Source organism: Hypanus sabinus, chromosome 16 (assembly GCF_030144855.1).
Source record: "Hypanus sabinus isolate sHypSab1 chromosome 16, sHypSab1.hap1, whole genome shotgun sequence".
Taxonomy (NCBI): Eukaryota; Metazoa; Chordata; class Chondrichthyes; order Myliobatiformes; family Dasyatidae; genus Hypanus; species Hypanus sabinus.
The window spans coordinates 71,304,877-71,331,142 of NC_082721.1; the positions used below are offsets into that span (position 1 = coordinate 71,304,877).

At 47.3% G+C, this 26,266-nt stretch overlaps 1 protein-coding gene across 6 annotated transcripts in view; it reads left to right on the plus strand.

Annotated features, from left to right (window-relative positions):
• The window catches only part of lpar2a (lysophosphatidic acid receptor 2a), a 63,800-nt gene that overhangs the window by 18,292 nt on the left and 19,242 nt on the right, over positions 1-26,266 (plus strand). For 5 of the 6 annotated variants that reach the window (XM_059992091.1, XM_059992094.1, XM_059992095.1 and 2 more), the window contains one exon: positions 21,644-22,406. In XM_059992091.1, coding sequence (XP_059848074.1) covers positions 21,677-22,406 — 730 coding nt within the window. In that variant the 5' untranslated portion in view covers positions 21,644-21,676. Of the gene's footprint in view, positions 1-2,746; positions 2,768-21,643; positions 22,407-26,266 lie in introns of those variants that run through there. The other variant, XM_059992096.1, reaches the window with a different exon arrangement.

Below are 26,266 nucleotides of genomic sequence, written 5' to 3' on the forward strand. Positions count from 1 at the left end.
CAACCCGGCACGGTGCAGAGCGCTCTTGGGAGCGATCTGTCACTAGATCGAACTCAGGAACTTCCGTTCCCGAGCCCGGCGCTGAAACATACATTCTGTAGTGTTTTATATGCATGGAAAGGTAAAATATATACTATATATGAAGACAAGCTGGATGTACCTGTTCCGACTTACTTAGTAAGAACTTCTGATTTTTTTCGATCCCGATCCACGATAACTCACGCACATCCTCCTGTATACTTTAAGTCACCTCTAGATTACTTCTAATACCTAATACAATATAAATGCTATGTAAAATAGTTGTTATACTGCATTGTTTAGGGAATAATGACAAGAAAAAATGTCTGTACATGCTCGAACAACAAGTGTTGGAAGAACACTTCCGGGTTTTCGCTATTCGCGGTTAGTTGAATTCGCACATGCAGAATTTGCGGATAAGGAGGGCCGACTGTACACTCAAAAACCTCTATAGATGTACTGTAGAGAGCATTCTGACAGGCTGCATCACTGTCTGGTATGAGGGGGCTACTGCACAGGACCAAAAGAAGCTGCAGAGGGTTATAAATTTAGTCTGCTCCATCTTGGGTATTAGCTTACAAAGTACCTAGGACATCTTCAAGGAGTGGTGTCTCAGAAAGACAGTGTCCATTATGAAGGGTGATTGATAAGTTTGTGGCCCAATGTAGAGGGAGTCAATTTTAGAAAACCCAGCACATTTATTTTTCAACATAGTTCCCTTCTACATTTACACGCTTAGTCCAGCGGTCGTGGAGCATACGGATCTTGGACCTCCAGAAAGTGTCCACAGCTTGGGTGATTGATAGGTTTGTGGCCTAAGGTAGAAGGAGATGAGTTATACAGCTCTCGTTGCATGCACATGCAGTTTAACTCTTTGAGTGATTATGCATAAAGTCTGAAGTTAATAACTCATCGGGGTGATTGATAAGTTCGTGGCCTAAGGTAGAAGGAGATGAGTTATTAACTTCAAACTTTCTGAATAATCACTCAGTGTGACCACAACACTTTCTTACCCTGATAAATTCTCTTGGATCATTTAGACAGATCTACCCCCAACAATAGGGCAGCATGGTAGCGTAGTGGTTAGCACAGCGCTTTACAGTACTAATGACCCAGGTTCGATTCCCGCCGCTGCCCATAAGGAGTTTGCATGTTTTCCCCAGGACCATGTGGGTTTCCTCCGGGTACTCCGGTTTCTCTCATGGTCCATAGACGTACCAGTCTGTAGGTTAATTAGGCATTGTAAATTGTTTTACGATTAGGCTAGGATTAAATTGGGGAATTGTTGGGTGGCACAGCCCAAGGGGACTCAGTGAATAAATTAAGTGTCACCTTTGATCAATTCCTGCCTTTCCACATGCAGATTAATCCTGTCCGGCTGAATTTTTTCTGGTAATTTCCCACTACTGACTTCCCAGGTCTGCATTTAGCTGCCTTGCCCCTGCTCTCAGCGCTGCTCCCCCAGTCCAGAGACTCCTCTCATCAGGCCGTGTCCACCTTTAAACTAGTGCATCTTCTGTCTGCTCCATTTCAAATTTGTTGTGGAATTTTACCTCACACCACTCTCGTCCCCATCTACATCCTTCCCCTCTGTGATATTACTCCCACCGGTGGTGTCTGTGATTCCTTTGTCACACTATTCAAATGGTGTGACTGTGCCGGAAGGGACTGTTTACCAAGCTATTGTTTTACATCCTCTCTTAGTTACAGGGCAGGGATTCCTTCGCGTTACGCTGTTCATTTGTCTTTAGCCTGTAGTTCTTCCCCGACTTCCTGAGGGATTTTACAGCGCTCTTCATTTACTGTGGCATCTCTCTGCCTGGTCTGAGCTTGTATTGATTACCCCTCCGCCATTCCGTGCTATGCCCTACCATCCCCCTCTTGCAGAGCTGAGTAGAATCGTTGCTTCAGCAGGGCATGTGGGTTGAAGACATGACGAAGAGCTGATTGTACGTGCAGGACTTAGCGATTCAAGGGCTTTGCCTGAGTCTTAAATAACCCAAATGTAGCTTCACAAACAAGAGAAAATCTGCAGGTGCTGGAAGTCCAAGCAACGCACTCACACAATGCTGGAGGAACTCAGCAGGCCAGGCAGCGTCTATGGAAAAGAGTAAACAGTTAACGTTTCGGGCCGAGATTCTTCGTTGCACCCTGTTTACTGTACTTGGTGGGTGATAGGCTGGGCGGGGTATGGAGTGGATTCTCCTTTAAAGAATATGCTGGTATCCCTTAAGGCTGAGGGCAAACATTCAGAGGATGTTTCAAAGGGGAAGCTTGGAAACCGATTGAACGTCAGAGCATAAAATGATGTGTCGGAAGAACTCGGCAAGTCAAGCAGCATTTGTAGGGGAAGTGATTCAGGTTGAGAGCCTTCAGTTGAAGGGAAATGGCTGGAATCACATTGACAAAGGGATGTAGAAATGACAGTGGGAGGGAGGCTCACAGATGGCGGGAGAACTTCCTCAAGGTTGATATGTCCTAAGAACTTTGAGAGTCTTTCTTTCTGTTGTTTCTACTGCTCTTGGGCACCCTTCTCACCTGTACATACTGACCTTCTCCAGTCTCCTCTAGGTCCTGATATGGGGTAACCATCCAAACAATTGGCTCACCATTTTCAGCCACCGCAGATATTGTTGGAACTGCTGCGTTCCTCCGGAAGTTTGTGGTGTGGTCCGGCTTCCGGTGTCTGAATCCCAGAGAAATTCTGAGTCCCGGTACAGTGTGACAGTACTGTGGCTGAGAACGGCAGGTATTCGCACACGGTCTTGTATCTCAGAAACTTTGTGATGTCCCCACCCTCCCGGGGATTGCCCAGGGAGGTGGGAAAGTAGCTGTAACGACAGCGGGAGAAAACTGAGAACAAATTGACTCATGGTGCCTTGTCGATAATTGCGATATGTGAAGCAGGATGTTATCAAGAGATAATGCAAAACTGGGAGAGTTACTGCACTTGTTGAATAATTCAGTGTAAAACTGCTGTTAAAGCAATTTAGAACATAGAACAGTATAGCACAGGAACATTAGTCCCACAGTGTTGTGCCAAACCAGCTGAAAAGCAAATCAAAAATACCCAAACACTAATCCCTGCTACCTACACAATGTCCACATCCCACCATCTTTCTCACATCCATGTGCCTTTAAAAGTTATACATTAAAAGTCTCTGATGTATTTGCTTTTACTGGGCAGCGCATTCCAGGCACCCACCACTCTCTGATAAAAAAAAACTTGCCCCTCACATCCCCTTTAAACCTACCCTCTCTCAATGCATGCTCCCTAGTGTTAGACATATCAACCTTCGGAAACAGATTAGACATTTCAGCCCTTCTACTCCATTTGTGCTTCTCATAACCTTATAAACCTCTGACAGCTCTCCCCTTGCTCCAAAGTATTTGTTAGCCTGGAGCAAAGAGCACGTCTGTAAATCTGACGGGAGTGAAGGATGTTGGGAATGGCGAAGCTGGGCTGCAGCGGGAGGGGTGTGGAGTAGGTGGTCGAGGAGGAGTGTCAGGGGCGTGAGGTGGCGTGGGTGTAGACACGCCCAGCCCTGAGACATCAGGCAAGGTCATTTGATTCCCCTCTTCCCACTCTCAGTCCACAGTAGAGACCCATATCAGAATCAGGTTTCCCATTACTCACATATATCGTGAAATTTGTTTTTTATTTGTATTTATGGCAGCGGTACAGTGCAATACATAAGATTACTGCAGAACTGTGCAAAAGTTTGTTTATCTATATGGCTAAGATTTTTACACTGTACTGTAGATTTGTGATTTAAAAGGGATCTGACGGTGGTGAATACATGGAACAAGCTGCCAGAGGAAGTAGGTGAAGCAGGTAAGGTAGTGTCATTTTAGAAGGACTTGGTTGGTTACATGAAGGGGAGGAAAGTGAACACAGGAAACTGGGACAAGCTGGATCGGCAATGTGGTCAGCATGGATTGGTGGGGCCGAAGGACCTGTATCCATACTGAGTTGCTCTGTGACTGTATTGAGGTGTACAGGCACTATACATCTGTCCCTCCGTTGCCTGTACATCCACCCCGCGGTGTACGAGAGAGTGCTGGGGTGGATATATCGACAGTGGAAGGGAGTAAGGGTTGATTTCTCAGAATGGTACCACAAGGACAAGGGTTAAATTACACAGATTGCTGAAGATAGGGCTATAATCTGTGGAATTTAGATGGAGTAATTTGTTTGGAGTTTAAGATAGCTTGAGCTGGCCCTGCTGGCCTTGGACATATGCTCGGTTTGGAAGCCGACCAAAACATCTGCAGAATGTTTGGGGTGGGGTGGGGGGGGTGTGGAGAGTTGGAAGAGGCTTCCACAAACAGCAGCCAATGATGAGTTTGAATTTGAGTCGGATACGTTTTGGTTAGCCGAAGGGTGAGTTTCTGGACCAGCTATGCTATGGTATATCACTGAAATGGGCAGGCATGGCCAGCTTTGTTCCCACCCATCCTGTCACTATGACCTAATAGGTTAGTGGGGGGGGGGGGGTGATTGGATGAATTGGACAAAGGAAATCTGCTTGACCGTGAAGCCAGGGCTATCCTGAGGATAAGCTGCAAATGAGGATGTCTGGTGGACGGTGAACACAAGAAACTAGGAGCAGGAGTAGGCCATTCAGCCCCTCGAACTTCTTCGTCATTCAGTGCGATCATAGCTGATACATGCAGGCCTCAAATGCTCTTCTGTATCAGTTCTCCAAATGCCATCAATTCCTTGATCGTTCAAATATTTGTCTACCTCCACTTTAGATACATGTAATAACCAAGTCTCCCCCACCCTTGTGGGCAGAGAATTCCAGATACTGACTGTCCACTGAGAGAAGGAAGATCTACACACCCCATTTACATATTGAGATACAGTGTAGAACAGGCTGTTCTATTCTACACACTGGCCAGCAATCCCCTGATTTAACCCTAGCCTAATCACGGGACAATTTTACAACGGCCAATTAACCCATCAGCCACTACATCTTTGGAGGAAACCCATGCGGTCACGGAGAGAATGTACAAACTCCTTACAGAGGGTGGTGGGAACTGAACCTGGTACTGTACAGTGCTGTGATAACCACTAGGCCACTGTGCCGAACAAAATATTGACTGCCCGTTTCCCTCCACAGGAGCTGCCTGACCTGCTGAGTTCTTCCAACATTTTGTTTTATGCAATGAGATAGAGCATTGGAGGAAAGAGATTTGCGTTATTTATGCTTAAAGAGCAACATGAAAATGCTGAATAATTTATCTTCCATGGGGTAGGCGTTGTTAGCAATCTGCAGATGCTGGAAATAGAGGCACTAAATGTTGGAGCTACTCAGGACAAGATTAACGACAACTTCTATCCCACTGTCATAAGATTCTTGAACAGATCTTTTGTACAATATGGATGAACTCCTGATCTCTCCATCTACTTCTGCCAAAAGCAGAACATCCTGGTTTTTTAATTCTGGATTCCCATTCCCGTTCTGACTCGTCAGTTCATTGCCGCCTCCTGTGCCACGAGGCCCTCAGGGTGGAGGAGTAATCCATGTATTCCACCTGGGTAGCCTCCAGCCTGATGGTATGAATACCAATTTCTCCTTCTGGTTAAAAATAAAAAATACCCTCCCCTTCCCCTCTTCTATTCCCTATTATGGCCTCTTACCTCTTCTCATCTGCCCATCACCTCCCAGTGGGTCTCCTCCATCTCTTTCTCCCATGGTCCACTCTCCTCTCCTGTCAGATTCCTTCCTGTCCAGCCCTTTACCATTCCCACCCACCTGGCTTCACCTAACACCTTCTACCTATCTTTCCCCCCTCCCCACCTTCTTTTTATTCTGGTTCCTTCGCCTTTCCATTCCAGTCCTGAAGAAGGGTCTTGGCCCAAAAAGTCGATTGTTTATTCATTTCCATTGATGCTGCCTGACCTGCTGAGATCCCCCAGCATTTTGTATGTTTCTTGCACCTTATTGTCTTCATGCACTTCACTTTATTTGTAATATATTCTATTGGAAAGTACAGAGTGCACTATATTCTGCACTCTGTTACTGTATTTCCTTTTTGTATTACCCGCATTTGGAGTTATCCGTCTGGACAGTATGCAAAACCAAGCTTTTTGTTTTGACACGTTGTTATTGTCAAATATATCTTAGTATATGTGACAATGGAGTGTATGGGGTGTCCAGGAGGGGTTGCGCTCTAGTGTAGGGGCTTGTCTGGGGCAGCTCACTCATCTTTGGTCCCCACTGGGCACTCAGTTCTCACCTGTGGCTCCAAGTAGCTGTTTGTATGTGACAGTGGCTACACCCGGATGCACCTCTTCAACAGGTGGGCTGAACCAGGTGAGGGTTGTTGGCAGCCTGGTACCCCGGTGAGTTGGGGCCATGCCTGTCCAAGCACGTGAGATCAGCAGTGTGATCCACTGGCCAGGGAGGTGGTACTGCGATGCTCCGTGGAGAGCGAAGGGCTTGACAAGGCACAGAAGACGTCGTGGCCGTCCACTGCGACCAAGGAAGACCGGAGTTTGTGATGCCTGTTAGTACCATTGGACCCTGACTTCAGAGGTCGAGAGAGTGGAACTGCCCCAGTGCAACAGTATTTCCACTTTAAAAGTTCTTCCGCTCAGGAATGGATGGTGACATAGACGACCACAATAAGGGCATGAAAATGGTGTTAGATCTGGAAGTGGAGCCACTATTATTGCTTTCCTCCTTTGTCGGGCAGCGACTAATGCGGCTCGGCATCTCTCCTCCAGGTTGTTGTGGGCGATTATAGATGGCAAATCCCTTAGCCTGCAGCTCTGTCCCCTTTTTCATGATATCACCCCTCCATTACCATAAACACATCCCAACATTTACACTGCAACACCCCCTTAGGATCTGGTATATTGGACATGTCACCTCAAATTCTTCCAAACTCCATGGAATACAGACGAAAACATCTGGCAGGACACCCTTCCATCTCATTCAGATTCACTAGGAACACACACAGAATGCTGGAGGAACTCGCCAGGTCAGGCCAGAGAGGTGGTACTGCAACGCTCCATGGAGAGCGAAGGACTTGACAAAGAATCTATGGAAAAAAGTACTGTTGATGTTTCGGGTTGAAACTCTTCGACAGGACTGATACTGCCTGGCCTGCAGACGTCCTCCGGCACTTTGTGTGGGTAGCCTCCAACCTGATGGCATGAACATTGACTTCTCTAACTTCCATTAATGCCGCTTCTCCCCTTCTTACCCTATCCCTTAATTATTTATTTATTTATCCATCCGCTCCTTTTTTTCCCCTCTCTTTCTGCTCATCACTCTGCCGGTTCTCCATCTCCCTCTGGTGCTTCCCTCCCCCTTTCTTTCTCCCTAGGCTTCCCATCCCATGATCCTTTCCCTTCTCCAGCTGTATCCCTTTTGCCAATCACCTTTCTGGCTCTTAGCTTCACCCCACCCCCTCTGGTCTTCTCTTGACGAAGGGTTTTGGCCTGAAACGTTGACAGTGCTTCTCCCTATAGATGCTGCCTGGTCTACTGATTTCCTCCAGCAGTTTGTGTGTGTTGCTTGGATTTCCAGCATCTGCAGATTTTCTCTTGTTTCAGGTTCACTAGGAATCTTGTTTGGAAGGCCTCTAGAGCTACTGTATCTTTTTTTAAGATAAGGGGACTATGCCTTACCTGTGCGCTGTATTTCCTAACACCCTGTAAAACTGGAACAAAACCTCCCTATTCTTAAACTCCAGCCTCATCACCATAAAAACCAACATGCTGTTTGCCTTCCTTGTTGGGCCTGTTTGCTAATGTTTTGTGATTCATACTCTAGAATACACAGTTCACACTGAACTTTACTCTCTAGCCGTCTCTGCCTTCTGTTCCTCTTACTGAAGTGTGTGACCTCACACTGCCCCACCTTAAACTGCATATGCAGATTTTTTCCTCAGTCAGTCAGTCCACCTCTGTCTGACCATAGCATCCCCTCGCACCTAATTTCATTTCATTGGCATACCTGCTTTCATCCCCCAAATCATTAATATCAACAGTGAAGGGCGAAGGGCCAAGCACCAATCCCTGGGGCTCTCCTCTGTGTTTGATTGCATTGACCTGTCCTAAATCATTGAGCACAGACACAGAGGAAAGATTTAAAGGGGCATGGGCCAAATACAAGCAAACTGGAGACCCTGGTTAGCATAGAACAGGTAGGACTTCTATGATTGATTACTTTCTCTTTGATTTTTGATTCTAATATTTTGTTAACAGTGGATCTTGAACTAACTGGCTCATAATTTCCCACTTTCTTGAACAAGGAAGCCACATTGTTTGGCCTGCTGAAGGGTCACGGCCCGAAACGTCGACTGTACTTTTTTCAGTAGATGCTGCCTGGCCTGCTGAGTTCCTCCAGCATTTTGTGTGTGTTGCTCAGATTTCCAGCATCTGCAGTTTCTCTTGTTTGCACATTTTTTTTAGTTTTTTGGTTTCCTCCAGAAATTCTTTGAATTAGAAAATATTTAACTAATGGTTCTACCTCCTTTAAAGCCCTTGTGGCAATTTGTTTCCTGTTGGTCCCATGGGTTTCTCAAATATTGGAATTGGTTTATCATTGTCACAATTACCAAGATGCAGTCTTGTAAACTATCCATGCAGATCAAAATCATTATTCAGTGCTTAGAGGCAGAACAAGGCAAAACAATAATAATGCAGAATAAAATATAAAAGCTATTGAAAAAGTAACTGAAAGCAACAAAGGGCAAGACCATAACGAGGTAGATTGTGAGGTCAAGAGTCCAACTCTTTGCCCAAGAGTTTAGTAGGAGAGTCTGATAACAGAAGCTGTCTTTGAGTTTGGTAATGCGGCTATTTTGAAATCCTCTGCCCGATGGAAAAGGAGGGAAACGTGACTCCAGGGAGGTCTTTGATTATGCTGACTGTTTTACTACGGCAGAGATAGTTTATCAATTGGAGTTTTTAAGTTCCCGTCCCTGTTATTTGAAGCTAGCTGATTTGTTATCTAGAGTATTTGTATTTATTGTATGTTCCATGATGAAACCAATTCAACATATCTGCTTTGAATGTTTCTTTGTTCACTGCTACTAACTTACTACTCCTGTTCTCTGGCAGTCCTACATTCAGCCTAGCTGCTTGCTTCTTATTTATACATTCACAAAAACTCTTACTGCTTGTCTTGGTATTTTTTCTCAGAGTCATCAATTCTCTCTCTGATGAAATGTATAGTCTTTCACTGATGGATCTTAAAATCTTCCCTATATTTCAATTTAACATTGCCTCTGACTTTTTTCTAAACCCCAGATTTTCATGGAATCCCTCCTTCCATTTGGGACAATTCCTGCTAAGTGTGATGGACCAGATACCTAAATATCTCCTGGATTTCCTCCACAATTGTTACTAATTCTGGATTTTCTGTGTATCCTTCTGTTTCCTTTTCTACACCTTCCCGAATGACTTGTTTTCCTCTGTAACATCCTGCCACATTTCCTCTTGATTTATTAAACATCCTGGATTTAGAGCTCTCACCTCTCCTATTTAGGGTGTGTAAAGTTGTAAATCTTTGGAAAACAGTCTACCTCTTCTACCAATGTGCATAGCCATACACTTTCCTGCACTATATTCTATAGAAACATAGAAAACCTACAGCACAAAGCTGTGCTGAACATGTCCCTACCTTAGAACTACCCAGGCTTACCCATAGCCCTCTATTTTTCTAAGCTCCATGTACCTGTCGAGGAGTCTCTTAAAAGACCCTATCGTTTCGGCCTCCACTGCCGTTGCCGGCAGCCCATTCCACACACACTGCTCTCTGCGTAACAAACTTACCTCTGACATCTCTGTACCTGCTTCCAAGCACCTTAATACTGTGCCCTCTCATGCTAGCCATTTCAGCCCCGGGAAAAAGTCTCTGACTATCCACACAATCAATGCCTCTCATCATCTTATACACCTCTATCAGGTCACCTCTCATCCTCCTTTGCTCCAAGGAGAAAAGGCTGAGTTCACTCAACCTATTCTCATAAGGCATGCTCCCAAATCCAGGCAACATCCTTCATAAGTCTCCTCTGCACTCTTTCTATGATTTCCACGTCCATATCTGTCACTTCTTTTTCCATTCTCCTCATCTGTCCAAGTCATTCTGCAGACACCTACTTCCTCAACACTACTTGGCCAGAAAGCCATCAATTCAGTCACCAAATCATACCGACCTCTGTGGAACATCACTAGTCACAGGCATCCAACCAGAAAAGGCTCCTTGCATTCCCACTCTTTGCCTTCTGCCACTCAGCTACTCCTCTGTCGATGTTAGCATCTTTCCTATAATATCAGGCTTAGTAGCCTCATGTGCGGTTCCTTGTCTTCTTAAAGCCCAAGTAAACAGCATCCACTGACAAGGAAATTTGCAGATCCTGGGACCCGTTGTTACATGACTCTAATGGGTAGGTTAATAACTTTGCAGTTGACACAAATATTGGAAGTGCAGACAGTGAAGGAGGTCGTCGAAGGGTGCGGCAGGACGTGGATCAGGTGCAGATACGAGTGGCTAAATGGCAGATGCAGTTTCATCTGTGAAGTGTGAGTTGTTGCTCTTTGGGAGGTCAAACACAAGGGGACAGTACACAAACAATAGCCTTGATGCCAATTAATGTCAAAGCCTTCACAGCACCGATGGTCAGAGGGATTTTGGTATTCATGTCAACATCTCCCTGAAAGTGGCCACACAATTCGATATACTGGTAAAGAAGGTAGTTTAGTACCCTTGCCCTCATTCATCAGGGTTTTGTGCAGAGGAGTCAGAAAGTCATACGGCAGCTTTATAGAACTTTGAATGGGCTGCGCTTGGAGTGTTGTATACGGTTCTGGTACAGGGAGAATGTGGTTGCTGTGGAAAGGCTGCAGAAGAGGTTTACCAGCACGCTGCCGGGATTTAAGGGTTGAATGTCAGGATATTTGCCTCAAAGTCAAACTGTCACATGCTGGACGGTATGCCTTTGAGCTGAGAGGGGGGGAAGTTTAAAGGAGATGTGTGGAGGAACTCAGCAGGTCAGGCAGCATCCACGGACATGAACGAACAGTCAATGCTTCAGGCCGCGGCCCTTCTTCAGGACTGAGGAAGAAGGGTGGTGCCAGAATGAAAGGTGGGGGGAGATGATAGCTGAGGGCAGGTGGGTGGGGAAGGACAGGGTCTGGGGGAGATGATAGCTGAAGGCAGGTGGGTGGGGAAGGTCAGGGTCTGGGGGAGATGATAGCTGAAGGCAGGTGGGTGGGGAAGGACAGGGTCAGGGGGAGATGATAGCTGAAGGCAGGTGGGTGGGGAAGGTCAGGGTCTGGGGGAGATGATAGCTGAAGGCAGGTGGGTGGGGAAGGACAGGGTCTGGGGGAGATGATAGCTGAAGGCAGGTGGGTGGGGAAGGTCAGGGTCTGGGGGAGATGATAGCTGAAGGCAGGTGGGTGGGGAAGGACAGGGTCTGGGGGAGATGATAGCTGAAGGCAGGTGGGTGGGGAAGGACAGGGTCTGGGGGAGATGATAGCTGAAGGCAGGTGGGTGGGGAAGGACAGGGTCTGGGGGAGATGATAGCTGAAGGCAGGTGGGTGGGGAAGGTCAGGGTCTGGGGGAGATGATAGCTGAAGGCAGGTGGGTGGGGAAGGACATGGTCTGGGGGAGATGATAGCTGAAGGCAGGTGGGTGGGGAAGGACAGGGTCTGGGGGAGATGATAGCTGAAGGCAGGTGGGTGGGGAAGGACAGGGTCTGGGGGAGATAGCTGAAGGCAGGTGGGTGGGGAAGGTCAGGGTCTGGGGAGATGATAGCTGAAGGCAGGTGGGTGGGGAAGGTCAGGGTCTGGGGGAGATGATAGCTGAAGGCAGGTGGGTAGGGAAGGTCTGGGGGAGATGATAGCTGAAGGCAGGTGGGTGGGGAAGGACAGGGTCTGGGGAAGATGATAGCTGAAGGCAGGTGGGTGGGGAAGGTCAGGGTCTGGGGGAGAAAGAAGCTGATTGGAGAGGATAGTGGACTATAGGAGAAACAGAAGGAGGAGCGATCAAGAGTAAAGTAATAGAGAGGTGAGAGCAAACAGAAGGTCAGGGTGGGGGAGAATTTGTTCATTGGGAGAAATTGATATTCATGCCAACAGGCTGGAGGATACCCAGAGTGTATATGAGGTGTTGCTCCTCCACCCCGAGGGTGGCCTCCTCTTGGCACAGGAGGGGGCCATGGACATCAGAACGGGAATGGGAATTAAAATGTATGTCCACTGGGGAATCCCGCTTGTGGCAGATGGAGCGGAGGTAGTCTGTGAGGCAGCCCCCAGTTTACGACGGGTCTCACCGATGTGGAGGACGCTGCATTGGGAGCACTGGACACAATAGATGACCTCAACATATTGGCAGGTTAAGCATTGCCTTAGCTGGAAGAACAGCTTGGGGCCCTGACTGGAGGTGAGGGAGGAGGTAACCTGGTGTAACACTTGGGCTGCTATAAGGAACAAGTGGCAGGAGGGAGATTGGTGGGATGAGACGAATGGACAAGGGAATCAGAGAGGGAGCAATCCCTGTGGAAAGTGGTGAGGGGAGGTAAAGCTATGTTTTGTAGTAGGGTCCCTTCGGAGTTTACAGAAGTTGTGGAGAATAATGTTTGGGCGATGGAGGATGATGGGGTGGTAGATAAGGACAAGGGGGACTGTCTCACTGTTAAGGTGGTGAGAAGGTGGGGTGAACGCAGATGATCAGGAAATGGAGGAGTTGTGGGTGAAGGCAGCATCAATAGTGGAGGAAAGGGAATCCTATTCTTTAAAGAAGGAGCATGTCTCTGTTGTCTGGGAAAGGAAAGTTGCATCCTGGGAACAGAGGCAAAGAAACTGAGGGAAGGGGAGCAGCATTTTTAGAGGAGGGAGGGTGGGAAGAGCTATATTCGAGATATCCGTGGGAATCAGTAGGTTTATAAAAGCAGGTTTTCTTCGGAGTGATGGACGTCTGAAATTGCGTGCCGGGGGTCGATGAGATAGCGATGTTGGAAAGGCTCTTCGATAGACACGTGGTTATGTGGAGAATGGAGAGACACGGGTCATATTGAGGCCGAAGAGTTTTAGTTTAATTTGACATTGTGTTAATTGGAGACAGTATGGGCTGAACAGCTAGACTGCTTCATTGTCTCTGTCTCAAGCAAATATGGACGTGTACAACTGCAAACTTTTCTTCATCAACATCACCATTGCAGAACCTCGCCCTGCTGCCTGGATGCAGAGTCGGGGGGAAGCTTGCCCCTGGCTCAGCCCTCAAGCCAGCAGGAGTTTGCAGGTGGGAGATGGAACAGTGAAACTGCAGTGTGGGCATGAGGAAATGTTAAGCACTGCCCAGCTCAGTGGCCCAGACACCGCTCGCCAACGCCCAGATCTATGGGGAGCAGGAAGAACAGCCACACGACGGTGGACAGGATCAACAAGGAAACCGAACGCAGCCCAGACCGGGCGAGAGTCTCTGACCCCACCACAAACTATTAAAAAAATGAGCTCAGATTAAAATTGGCCTTATTCAGAGACGGTGTGAAGTGCTTCTCCTGGGAACAGCAGAACCAGTTGCAAAACACTGGGCTTTTTATTGCTCCAGTCTGCAGGCTGCCCAGGTCACCGTGATCCTAATGGAAGACTCTGCTCCTGTAGTGGCTCCCAAAAATGAACTACCCCCCAGCCCAGCAGTGTGAAACTGTGCTGGGTGAGACCCCTGCTCAGGGAGCAGCCCCGGAGCTGTCCGGGTGGCTGATTGTTCAGTGTCAGAAGTCCCCTCGCTCACTCAGAGCTGCCTGTGCAGGCTCCCCTCTGTGGCTACGTCTTTCAGTCTCGCGTCCGGGCCTAGTCCATGTTCCACCACTTCGGCAGCGCGTGCTGGCCAGGATGGGAGGAGAGGAACAAAGTGCGTAAGCAGCAGAGAAGACTGGTGACTGTAAACCTGGAAGACTTGTCCGGTGCAGTCTGAACCTTGTGCTGAGACATGACAGGAAGATTTACTTCTACAGCTACTGTACTTCTGTGTTGAGACAGAGCAAATGAAGAAAGAGGGAGCAGGGGAGAGCCTCTTGTGCCTGGGCCATGGGGCAGAAACTGTCCCAGATGAAAGCAGTAATGCATGCATATAGCATTGCCTTATCTAACAGGGAGAGAGATAGTGAGTGTTTGTGGCATTAGTGGAGGAGACCAAACTAAAGGGATAAAGATATGTGGATAAGAGACAAGAATCGAAGTCCAGCTGATTCCGCTGGTTGTTCAACTCAGATTATAACATCCTGTCCCACATTTACAGCTGCAAATAAAAAACGCATGTGCTGGTGAAACTTAGTATTGCTGAGAGTTAGGGTTATATAGCAGAGAACTAGAGCAACACGTCCATGGTATCATCCTCTTTGTATTTGGCCCTCATCCAACTAAACCTTTCTTATCTCTGTATCTGTTCAGATGTCTTTGACTGTTCTAATTGTATTCACTATACCTTCATTCCACTCTGCCTGAGAGATTCGCTCTCAGTTGGCCTGTGCTCACCACAGCTGATGTAGGCCAAGCCACTGACTGTATCTTGACTTTCGCCTGCCGACTTAACCATCACCAACTTCCCTATAACTGTCTTCTGCCAGAGACACCTGAAATCAGAGCCCCTGTGGCCTCAGTATTCCCCGTCCAGGTAATGTCCACCGGTCCTAGCCCTTGCAGCTTCTCTCTCTCTCTCCTCCCACTCCAACACCCCTCCACTCGCATCATCCTTCCTCCTCCCATCCTCCTCCCTCCCTCCCCCTTCCCTCCCCCTCTCTTCCCCTCCCCTTCCCCTTCCCCCACCCTCTCCCCATACTCCCTCCCCCTCCATCACCCTCTCCCCATACTCCCTCCCCCTCCATCACCCTCTCCCCATACTCCTTCCCCCTCCCCCACCCTCTCCCCATACTCCCTCCACTTCCCCATTTCCCCTCCACTCCACCTCCCCTCCCCATTCCCTCTCCCCTCCCCATCCCTATACCCTCTCCCCATCCCCCCTCTTCCCCTTCTCCCTCCCCCACCCTCTCTCCCCTCCCCATCTTCTTCCCCCTTTCCCCTTCCCCTCTTCCCCTTTCCCCCCCATCTCTTTCTCCCATCCCCATCCTCATCTCCTCCCTATCCTATTAATGTTGTCATCCAGCTCGTTTATGTTCTGCAAGTTCCAGTTGGGACAGTTAAGAATGACAATATTAAGAGTAGAATAAAAACACAAAATGCTGGCAGAACTCAGCAGGCCAGATAGCATCTATGGGAGGAGGTAGTGACGACGTTTCGGGCCGAAACCCTTCATCAGGAGCAGAAGTTTATTTTTGAGGTGGAGAAGAGAGAATGTCTCGTCACCCATTCAGGATGGAAGCAGGCTCTTCTGCCCACTGTATCCAAACTGGACATTTGAGAACCTCTCATTCTCCAGCACTGGGCAGTATTGTGTGTCTTTCTTTGGGTTTCCAGCATCTGCAGATTTTTCTCATGTTTGTGTTTTGAGAATACTTGCCTTTATCTTCACTCAGATTATTTCCAGATTTTAATCCCACGCCCACGTGGTGAAAATAAATCCTCTCCTTCCAACTGAACCTCCTGTACCATTCCTAACATGTGCCCTCTCTGTTGGGGGAATGTTTCCTACCAACCATGGACCCCTCAGTTAATGGTAGGGGTCCATGGTATAAAGATGGTATGGAACCCCTGATCAAGACCATAAGACAGAGGAGCAGAATTAGACCATTCATCCCATCGAGTCTGTTCCACCATTCCATCACGGCTGATCCCAGATCCCACTCAATCCCATACACCTGCCTTCTTGCCATATCCTTTGATGCCCAGACCGATCAGGAAATGATCAACTTCCGCCCTAAATATACACACCGACTTGGCCTCCACTGCAGTCTGCGGCAGAGCATTTCCACAGATTCACTATTCTCTGGCTAAAAAAATTCCTCTTTACCTCTGTCCTAAAGGGTTGCCCCTCAATTTTGAGGCTGTGCCCTTTAGTTCTGGATATCCCCACCATAGGAAACATGCTCTCCACATCCACCTTGTCTGGAACTTTCAACGTTGGGTAGGTTTCAATGAGATTCCCCCCCCCCCCCCACATTCTTCTAAATTCCAGTGAGTACAGGCCAAAAGCTGCCAAACGCTCCTCATTTGCGGAATCATCCTCACGAGCCTCCTTTAGACTCTCTCCAATGACAGCACATCCTTTCTGAGATAACAGGGCCCAAAACTGTTGACAATACTCCAAGTGCAGCCTGACCAGTCTCCTTGCTTTTATATTCTATTCTCCTTGAAATAAATGTCAACATTGCATTTGCCTTCTTTACCACAGACTTAACTTGTAAAGTAATCTTCTGGGAGTCTGGCACTAAATCCCTCTGCACCTCTGATATTTGAACCTTCTCCCCCGTTGGTCTCCACTACTGCTCCTTTTTGCGAAATGCATTATCATACATTTCCCAACACTGTATCCCATCTGCCACTTTTTTGCCAATTTTTCCAGTTTGTCTAAGGCCTGCTGCAATCACATTGCAATTCCATGATCTAAATCATTGACAAGCAATGTGAAAAGCAGCGGTTCCAATACTGACCCTTGAGGAACACCACTAGTCACCGGCAGTCAACCAAAAAAGGCCCCATTTATTCCCACTCGCTGTCTTCTGCCTGTCAGCCATTCCACTATCTATGCCAGTATCTTTCCTGTAACACCATAGGATTTAATCTTGTTAAGCAGCCTCTTGTGTGATACCTAATCAAATGCCTTCTGAAAATCCAAGTAAATGACACCCACTGCCTCTCCTTTGCCCATCCTGCTTTTACTTCCTCAAAGAACTCTGTTAACAGATTTGTCAGGCAAGATTTACTTTACAGAAACCATGCTAACTGACTTATTTTATCGTTAGTCTCAAAACCTCATCCTTAATAATAGACTCGAACATTTTTCATACCATTGAGGTTAGGCTAACTGGCCTATAATTTCCTTTCATTTGCCGTCCCTTCCTTTTTAAAGAGTGGAATGACATTTGCAATCTTCCAGACCTTCGGGACCATGCTAGAATCAAGTGAGTCTTGAAAGATCATGACCAATGCATCTGTTATCTCTTCAGCAACCTCTGTCAGGGCTCTGGAATGTAGCCATCTGGTTCAGGTGACTTATCCACCTTAAGACATAGAACATAGAAATGGAGAAAACCAGCAGCACAATACAGGCCCTTTGGCCCACAGTGCTGTGCTGAACATATACTTACTTTAGAAATTACCTGGAGTTAGCCATAACCCTCTATTTTTCTAAGATCCATGTACCTGATCAGGAGTCTCTTAAAAGACCCTATCATATCCGTCTCCAGCACCATCACCGGCAGCCCATTCCATGCACTCACCTCTCTCTGCGTAAAAAACTTACCCCTGATATCTCCTCTGTACCGACTTCCATGCACCTTAAAATGGTGCCTTCTCTCGTTAGCCATTTCAGCCCTGGGAAAAAGCCTCTATCCACATGATCAATGCCTCTCATCATCTTATACACCTCCATCAGGTCACCTCTTATCCTCCACGCTCTGAGGAGAAAAGGCCAAGTTCACTCAACCTATAAGGCATGCTCCCCAATCCAGGCAACATCCTTGTAAATCTCCTCTGCATCCTTCCTATAGTTTCCACATCCTGAGTTTGCCTAGCACTTTTTCCTTTGTAATAGCAATGGCACTCACTCCTGTTCCCTGAGACTCACAGACCTCTGCGTGCCTATTAAAGTGCCTATTAAGTTAATCTGCCATTTTTTGTCCCCCATTACTACCTCATCAGCATCATTTTCCAGTGGTTCATCATCAACTCTCACCTCCCTTATACTCTTCACATAACTGAAAAAACTTTTGGTATCCTGCTTTATATTATTGGCTTGTCAGCCCTCAGAGGGTCAAGCAGAGAACTATCAACTTTTTGGGTCAAGACCAAAGATCAGCACTCTTGTTGCTCCAGACTAACCTGTCTCTCCTCACAGCTGAATCCCTGGTAACATCCTGGTGAATCTCCTCTCCACCCTCTCCAATGTCATCACATCCTTCCTGTAGTGTGCTGACCAGAACGATGGACCATACCTTTGTTGTACCATAGCCTACCCGCTGTATAGTATATGTCCCAGCTCGTGAAGGCAAACATTTCCTGTATGCCACCTTCACCTTATTGATCTGTCCTGACTGCAGGGATCGTTGCACTAACACATCTCTGTTCCTCAGGACCCGAGGACCTGTCCAATCTTCCAACACTCACCACCTTTTACATTCCTTAGGATTTCCCTGCCCATCTTGTTAAGCTCAGTCTGTAGCTGAAGTCTACCCTCCTCACAGCCAACATGGCACTAGATTTTCTATTGAATGTGAACTGAATGATTATACCTGGAGCACTTACATCATTAATGTACATTCGATGGCTACTAATAAAGTGGCCACTGAATGCACTGTAGGTTTGTTGTCTGCTGCTGTGTCCCATCCACCTCACACTTCAATGTGTTGCGCATTCAGAGATTTTCTTCTGTGCGCCACTGTTGTAATGTGTGGTTATTTGAGTTACTGTTGCCTTCCTGTCAGCTTGAATCATTCTGGCCATCCCCCTCTGACCTCTCTCATCATCAAGTTATTTCTGCCCACCATACTGTTACTAGGTGTCTTTTGTTTTCTTGCACCATTTTCTGTAAACGCTGGAGATTATCTTGAGCGCTTGAAAATCCCAGTTCAGCAGTTTCTGACATACGCAAACCACCCCATCTGGCACCAGCAATCATTCCATAACCAAAGTCACTTAGATGACATTGCTTCCGCATTCTGATGTTTGGTCTGAACAACAACTGAGCTTCTTGACCATGTCTGCATGCTTTTATGTTGCTTCCGCACGTTTGACTGATTAGATATTTGCATCAATGAGTAGTGCAAAGGGCAAGGATCTCTCTGGGACATGTCTGGTCTCAGGCCTCCAGTCACAAAAACAGCCCTACACTGTCACCATCTCTCTTGTGATCAAGACAATCTCAGATCGGTGTTCCATCCTGGTGATATTGATCCAGAGGTTATTTGAAAGTCAAGTACGAGGATAAAACATTTTGCTTATTTGAGTCATTTATTGAGTGATGTAGGAAAGTATGGACAGAAGAAAATATGCAAAGAACAAAAAAAGTCATGGTTGTCCCAATTCTTACAAATGAGCTCAGACTAGACAAAAACAATACATTCCAGTGATTAGAATAACCTATGGAATAGCCAGATTTAGTAACTTCTAGAAAAATACAGTATCAGCTTATACTAGAGTTACTGAAAATCTTGCTGAGCAATTCGGACATCTCACCCTGCAAAAAATTCATTTCAGGCAGGTAGCACCACCGCAACCCCATATCCACCCCCCCCCCCCCCCCCCAGTGTACACAAAGTACACTACAGATGTTGGGGTCAAAGCTCAGAGCTCATCAGAGAAAATCAGAGCTCATGGCATTGGGGGCAGGGTTTCAACATGGATAGAAAACTGGTTGGCAGATAGAAAGCAAAGGGTAGCAGTGAATGGGTGTTTCTCAGACTGGATGGAGGTGACTAGTGGGGTACCACAGGGCTCTGTATTGGGACCACAGCTCTTTACGATTTATGTCAATGATTTAGATGAGGGCATTGAAAACTATATCAGCAAGTTTGCTGACGATACTAAACTGGGTGGCAGTGTGACATGCGAAGAGGACGTTAGGAGAATACAGGGAGACTTGGATAGGCTGGGTGAGTGGGCAGATACTTGGCAGATGTCATTCAATGTGAATAAATGTGAAGTTATCCACTTTGGAAGCAGGAACAAGAGGGCAGAGTATTGTCTGAACGGTGTAGAGTTAGGTAAGGGAGAAATGCAAAGAGACCTAGGAGTCCTAGTTCACCAGTCAATGAAGGTGAATGAGCAAGTGCAACAGGCAGTGAAGAGGGCAAATGGAATGTTGGCCTTTGTTACAAGGGGAATTGAATACAAGGGCAAGGATGTCCTTTTGCATTTGTAAAGGGCCCTGGTGAGACCACACCTGGAATATTGTGTACAGTTTTGGTCTCCAGGTTTAAGGAAGGACATTCTGGCAATTGAGGAAGTGCAGCGTAGATTCACTAGGTTGATTCCTGGGATGGCAGGGCTGTCTTACGCAGAGAGATTGGAGAGATTGGGTTTGTACACGCTGGAATTGAGGAGATTGAGAGGGGATCTGATTGAAACGTTTAAGATAATTAAAGGATTTGATAGTATTGAGGCAGGAAATATGTTCCAGATGTTGGGAGAGTCCAGTACCAGAGGGCGTGGATTGAGAATAAGAGGTCAGTTATTTAAAACAGAGTTGAGGAAGAGCTTCTTCTCCCAGAGAGTTGTGGAGGTGTGGAATGCACTGCCTCGGAAGACGGTAGAGGCCAATTCTCTGGATGCTTTCAAGAAGGAGCTAGATAGATATCTGATGGATAGGGGAATCAAGGGATATGGAGACAAGGCAGGGACTGGGTATTGATAGTGAATGATCAGCCATGATCTCAGAATGGCGGTGCAGACTCGAGGGGCTGAATGGTCTACTTCTGCACCTATTGTCTATTGTCTAAAGCAACATGTACAACCAACTGCAGGAACTCAGCAGGTCGGGTAGCATCCATGGATATGCTTGTTTCCACGGATGCTGCCCGACCTGCTGAATTCCTCCAGCTTGTAGTAAGGGTGTTTAGTGATTTTGTCTAATCTGTAAACCAATTTGGGTATATGCAGAAAATGTGACATTAAAGTATGTATTTATATTATCATGCAGTCATTTTTTTTTATTCTATTACAACTTTAAGCAAGTCTACAGGGAGTTTGGCCTCATCACATAGGACATCAATAGAGTAGCTCCTTAGCAGCTAGCCAGCTAGTTTAAATAACCTTAGCTATGCTAATGAATGAATGACACCTGTTAAACTCACCCCAACATGTCTTTTACAGTCATTTAACCTGCCATGGGGAATAGAAAAGCCACTGTTGCAAACAGTGCAGTGAGCAACACTGTCATTATCTTTTGAGGGCCGCCCACAGAGAAAACTGATAGGTCTACTGAGCACCAAGAGAGACCAATCAGGATGCTCCCTCTTGCTTTTGCTCCTCCCCTTCCTCTCCCTCTCAAAAAAATCGATTTCTGGGATATTGTATATAATTTGCAGGCCTCAGGGAGCTGCTATCAATATGCGGGAGACTCCTGGAACTTCCGGGGGAGGTGGGATGTCTGGCAATTGCATGTACATAGGTGATTATATGAAAGTACCAGCAAGCTAAGGCAGGAGATTAATAACGATTTTACACACTATAGTTTGTCAGATTGTCCCAGGGCACTATCCTTATGGACCAGTCTCCCATGTGAGGTCTATCAAGGTCCTTTCATCAACGACTCTGCACTGACAGGCACAATCAATGCCTTGATCAAACTGGTCCGACAAGATTTTCTTGCTGACTTTTCCTGATCGATCTAATTCTCTTCAAAACATGATTTATCCAGTAGCTCCCCCAGCACTGATGTCAGGGAGAGTGGGATGGTTTAGAATGGTTCTTTTCTAGCCCGGGGGCGCCCACCTTGCGTGCTGAGCGAAACTGATAAGAGTGGACATGATGCTGTTTTCATTGCAGGTACGCTTGATCCCAGCTGAGAGGGAAGGAGCCATGGGGAGCTGCCACTACAACCTGACCATCCCCCTTTTCTACAAATCAGCCGGCAAAGACTTGACTGACAGGTGGCGGACGAAGGACGTGCTGGTGGTTACCCTGGGCCTCTCGGTATGTGTGATAGTCATACTGGCCAACACGCTGGTCATTGCGGCCATAGCCCTGAACCGCCGCTTCCACCAGCCCATCTTCTACCTGCTGGCCAACCTGGCTGCCACGGACTTCTTCTCCGGCGTGGCCTACACGTACCTCATGTTCCACACGGGCCCGCGCACCGCGGAGCTGACGGTGCACACCTGGTTCCTGCGGCAGGGGCTGATCGACACCAGCCTGACGGCCTCTGTCGCCAACCTGCTGGCCGTCGCCGTGGAGCGCCACCAGACCGTCTTCCAGATGCAGCTGCACAGCAACATGAGCAACCAGCGCGTGACCTTCCTCATCGTCTGCATTTGGGTCACCGCCATCCTGATGGGGCTCATTCCCCAGATGGGCTGGAACTGCGTGTGCGACCTGGCCACCTGCTCGCGGATGGCTCCCCTCTACAGCCGCAGCTACCTGGTCTTCTGGGCCATCTCCAACCTGGTCATCTTCTGTGTCATGTTGCTGGTGTACATGCGAATCTTCTGTTACGTCCAGCACAAAGTGCAAAGGATGTCCCAGCACACGTTCCACTCCAGGCACAAGGAGACCATGATGAACCTCATGAAAACAGTCGTCATCATCCTGAGTGAGTCTGCTGTTCTTTATAGAGATAAGTCACACTGGGTGTTACTTAGTTCATACACCACCACACCTGTATTGTGCAGCCTTCCCCCTCCCACTCACCATTAGCAAATCCACTGTCCCTCAGGCTGTCTCTAATCTTGAGAATAGCAATTCCTCTTGCATTCACTGGTATTTACAGCCAGTTCCAGAGTCCCAACCAGTCTTGAAATATAAGACACACAGGTAAACAGGTGGGTCAGACCCTGAGGTCGGCACTGTGAGTCATCAGAAAACCTGGGACAAGGGCCAGGTGAGAGGTCATCAAAGCCTTGAGAGATCTCTGAATAATGGGCATTGGACTGATGGATCCCAAAGGATCATATAACGATCATATAATGTCAGTAAATCTGTATCAGTATCCGCCCACCCCCCATGCCTCTCCCCGCCCCTGACTCCCCGCCTCTCCGCTCCTGCCCCTCCACAGACTTCCCACCCTTTCCCCCTCTCCTTCACCACCCCCCACTCCTTCACCCCGCTCCTCTCCCCCGCTCCTCACCCCCGCTCCTCACCCCCGCTCCTCACCCCCCGCTCCTCACCCCCCGCTCCTCACCCCCCGCTCCTCACCCCCCGCTCCTCACCCCCCACTCCTCACCCCCCCGCTCCTCACCCCCCCGCTCCTCACCCCCCCACTCCTCACCCCCCCACTCCTCACCCCCCCACTCCTCACCCCCCTCTCCACCCCCCACTCCTCACCCCCCACTCTTCACCCACTCTCCCCCGTGGCCCCCGGAATCAGTGCAGGGACCCTTACAGTTTGTGGTATACATTAACTATAGATGTGACTGTCGGAGCCACGACTGGTACGTTTGCAGAGGGTGTGAATATTGATGGGGCAGTTATCAGCGAGGATGGTGATGATAGGAGAAAGTTGTTTCTCAGCATGCAAGGCAGACGAAGCAATGCCAGATGGAATTTAATCCTGAAGTGCCAAGTGATGCTCTTTAGGAGGGTACAGTATGACCTTGGATTCTGGAATATGGACTGTGAAGAAATAAACATAGTGAATGTAGTGACTGTCTTCAGGCAAGAGAGGGTGACGGCAGGAGGAGGAGTGAGATCGGCTCAAGAGAAATGTGGAGTCCAGGGCTGTTGATAAGTTGGTTTATCATTGTCTCATGTATTGGGGTATAGTGAAAAATATCGTTTCACATGCCATTCAGACATCTCTTCTTCATATCAGTGCACTGAGGCAGTAATAAATACCTTTGTCTGACCTCAGTGATAGAAAAATACTGAGAAAGCATCTGAGGAATAGTCTAAATAATCACTTTAAACCAAGGACGGCACAGTTTGTTCTGGAAAATGTGCTGAACTAATTTGAGTGCGACAGTGACAAGGAGAGCTTGGGGGGGGGGGGGGGGTGCGGTGTTGTAAGAGCAGTTACTTACGTGGGAATTCAGTGAGGCATTTGAGAAGGTCTCACATTAGAAACCGATCAGAGTACAACGAGAACTGGCCAAACGACGGTCAAGTGACAGCAAGGCTGAAGTTGGATTTGCAGGGCTAATTTCAGGTCACTGCTCATTATGTATTATTAATGATTTGAATTTAATAGGATCCACACTGCATGCAGATAAATCAGTGTGGATCATGTGATTGATGGGGAAAAATTGTGGTCAGGAGAACTGATATGGAAATGTGACAAGTTCTAAGAACTTGGCATGAATGAAAAATTATTATTAGAGAAATGAGTGTGTTGGAGGAGCAAAATTCCCAGAGATCAGTGACCTATGTCCTTCAAGGTGCTAGTATATTTTTGTTGAAACTATATAAGATTTTGATAAGGCCTCATTTGGAGAGTTGTCTGTTTTGGTCACCGACCTACAAGAAGGATGTAAATAAGCTTGAAAGAGCACAGAGAAAATTTACAACGATGTTGCCGGGTCTGGGGGACTTGAGTTATGTGAAAGGTTGAATAGGTTCGCACCTTATTTGTTAGAATGCAGAATATTGAGTGGAGATTTGATAGAGGTATGCAAAATTATGAAGGGTATAGATAGGGTTTTTTCTACTGAGATTGCATGAGACTTCGACCAGACGTCATACATTAAGGGTGAAAGGTGAAAAGTTTAAGAGGAACATGAGGGAAAACTTCTTCGTTCAGGGTCATGAGAGCTTGGAATGAGCTGCCAGCAAAAGTGGTGCATGCGAGCTCGATTTCAGTGCTTAAGAGAAGTTTGGATGTATATGTGGAGGGGTATGGAAACCTGTGGTCTGGGTTCAGGTTGATGGGACTAAGTGGTTTAAATGGTTTGGCATGGACTAGATGGGCTGAAAGACCCGTTTCTGTGCTGACTATGTAATTGAAGTTATCCCTACTGGTTCAGAGCCTAACTGTTCTTGAACCTGATAGTGTGGGACCTAAGACTCATGTACCTCCTTCCCGATGGCAGCAGCGAGAAGAGAGCGTGGCCTCGATGGTGGGGGTTCTTGATGAAGGATGCTGCTTTCTTGTGGCAGCGCTCCTTGTAGATGAGCTCAATGATGGGAAGGACTTTTTCTGTGATGGACTAGGCTGTACCCACTACTTTTTGAGGTCCTTTCCATTCTTGGCCATTGGCGTTAAGATCCTCTCCATGGTGTATCTTTAGAAGTTTGTCGAAGTTTTAGAAGCTTTACCGAAACATGATTTACAGAGTTTTATTTTGGGACAGGAGGTAAAGTAGTGAAACTCATGCCCGTTGAAGTTCCTGGCTGAGTCTTGTACAGCTGTGTGGTTTTAACCAAGAAGCCAGAAATGGGACTGCCCTAAATAACTGGTTATTTCTGGCCATCTTTAGATTTGCAGTTGAGGAGTAACTCTTCCACACTCGTTGGGCACTGACTGTTTTCCTGTGGTGGGGAATGTATTGAGCAATCCAGGTCTGTCTTGGCTCAGACCCAAGCCCTGGGGAGGTTTTGTTGCAGCTCCTTCACTGTCTCATCTAGTGTGTCTCTTGTCAGGATAGTCAAGCAAAATACAACAGCGGTTGTGGTTTGTGTTTGTGCTTAGATTACTACTTAAGACTTAATGAGGCCTTTGCTGTTCTCTGGGCTCCACGTGGAACAACAGCCTCTCAAGCGGTGTATTTTTAGCACTTGTTTGCTCTTTGATGTATATCTGTGTACATCAGATGGGATCGAGCAGTGCTGGAACAGCTGAGATCATGCAACGTGCGGGGCTGAGAAGTTACTGGGAGAGCTGCATGCAGGGTACCTAATTTTAAACTGAAGCACGACCGGCTGGGTGCACCATTGTGAGGGCAGGGAGTTATTGTGATCTATTGGTCATTATTTCACCCTGAGTTTGAATAACCATGATCTCATTCTATTTGTGGAACTTTGCTGAGTGCTAATAACCACTTCTTAGAGGCCAGCTGTGTCAACACTTGAAGAACATCTCCCATGCTGTACAGCATTGCGTCAGTCAGGTTCTCAAAACACCCCATCCCACCCCACCCCATTACCAGAACTAATTTTTTTTTTGAATGCCTTGCAAGAACCAGCTTTGTGCAGCAGGATTTCCCCTTGGGATTAAAACAGAATGAGCCTCAGATTTGCTTGAACCAAAGTGGCTGTCTTAGTTCTGTTAATTCACTGAAAGGGTAAGGACTAGCTCATTAAGCCCGAGGAAAAGCCAAGGTTCTGTATAAACCTCAAAGAGGGTGTGGGCGGTGAGGCTCTACCTAGCAAGGAGCCAAAGTGGATCAGATTCAGGGTCAATGTTGCCGGGACAGGGTCACTCCTGAGGGAGAGGTTAGGCTGTGGAATTGCCTGAGAGTTTCTGGTGGGAGTTCAGTCGATAAACTGACCTGTAAGCAGAAGAGGTTCTGCAGGTACTTG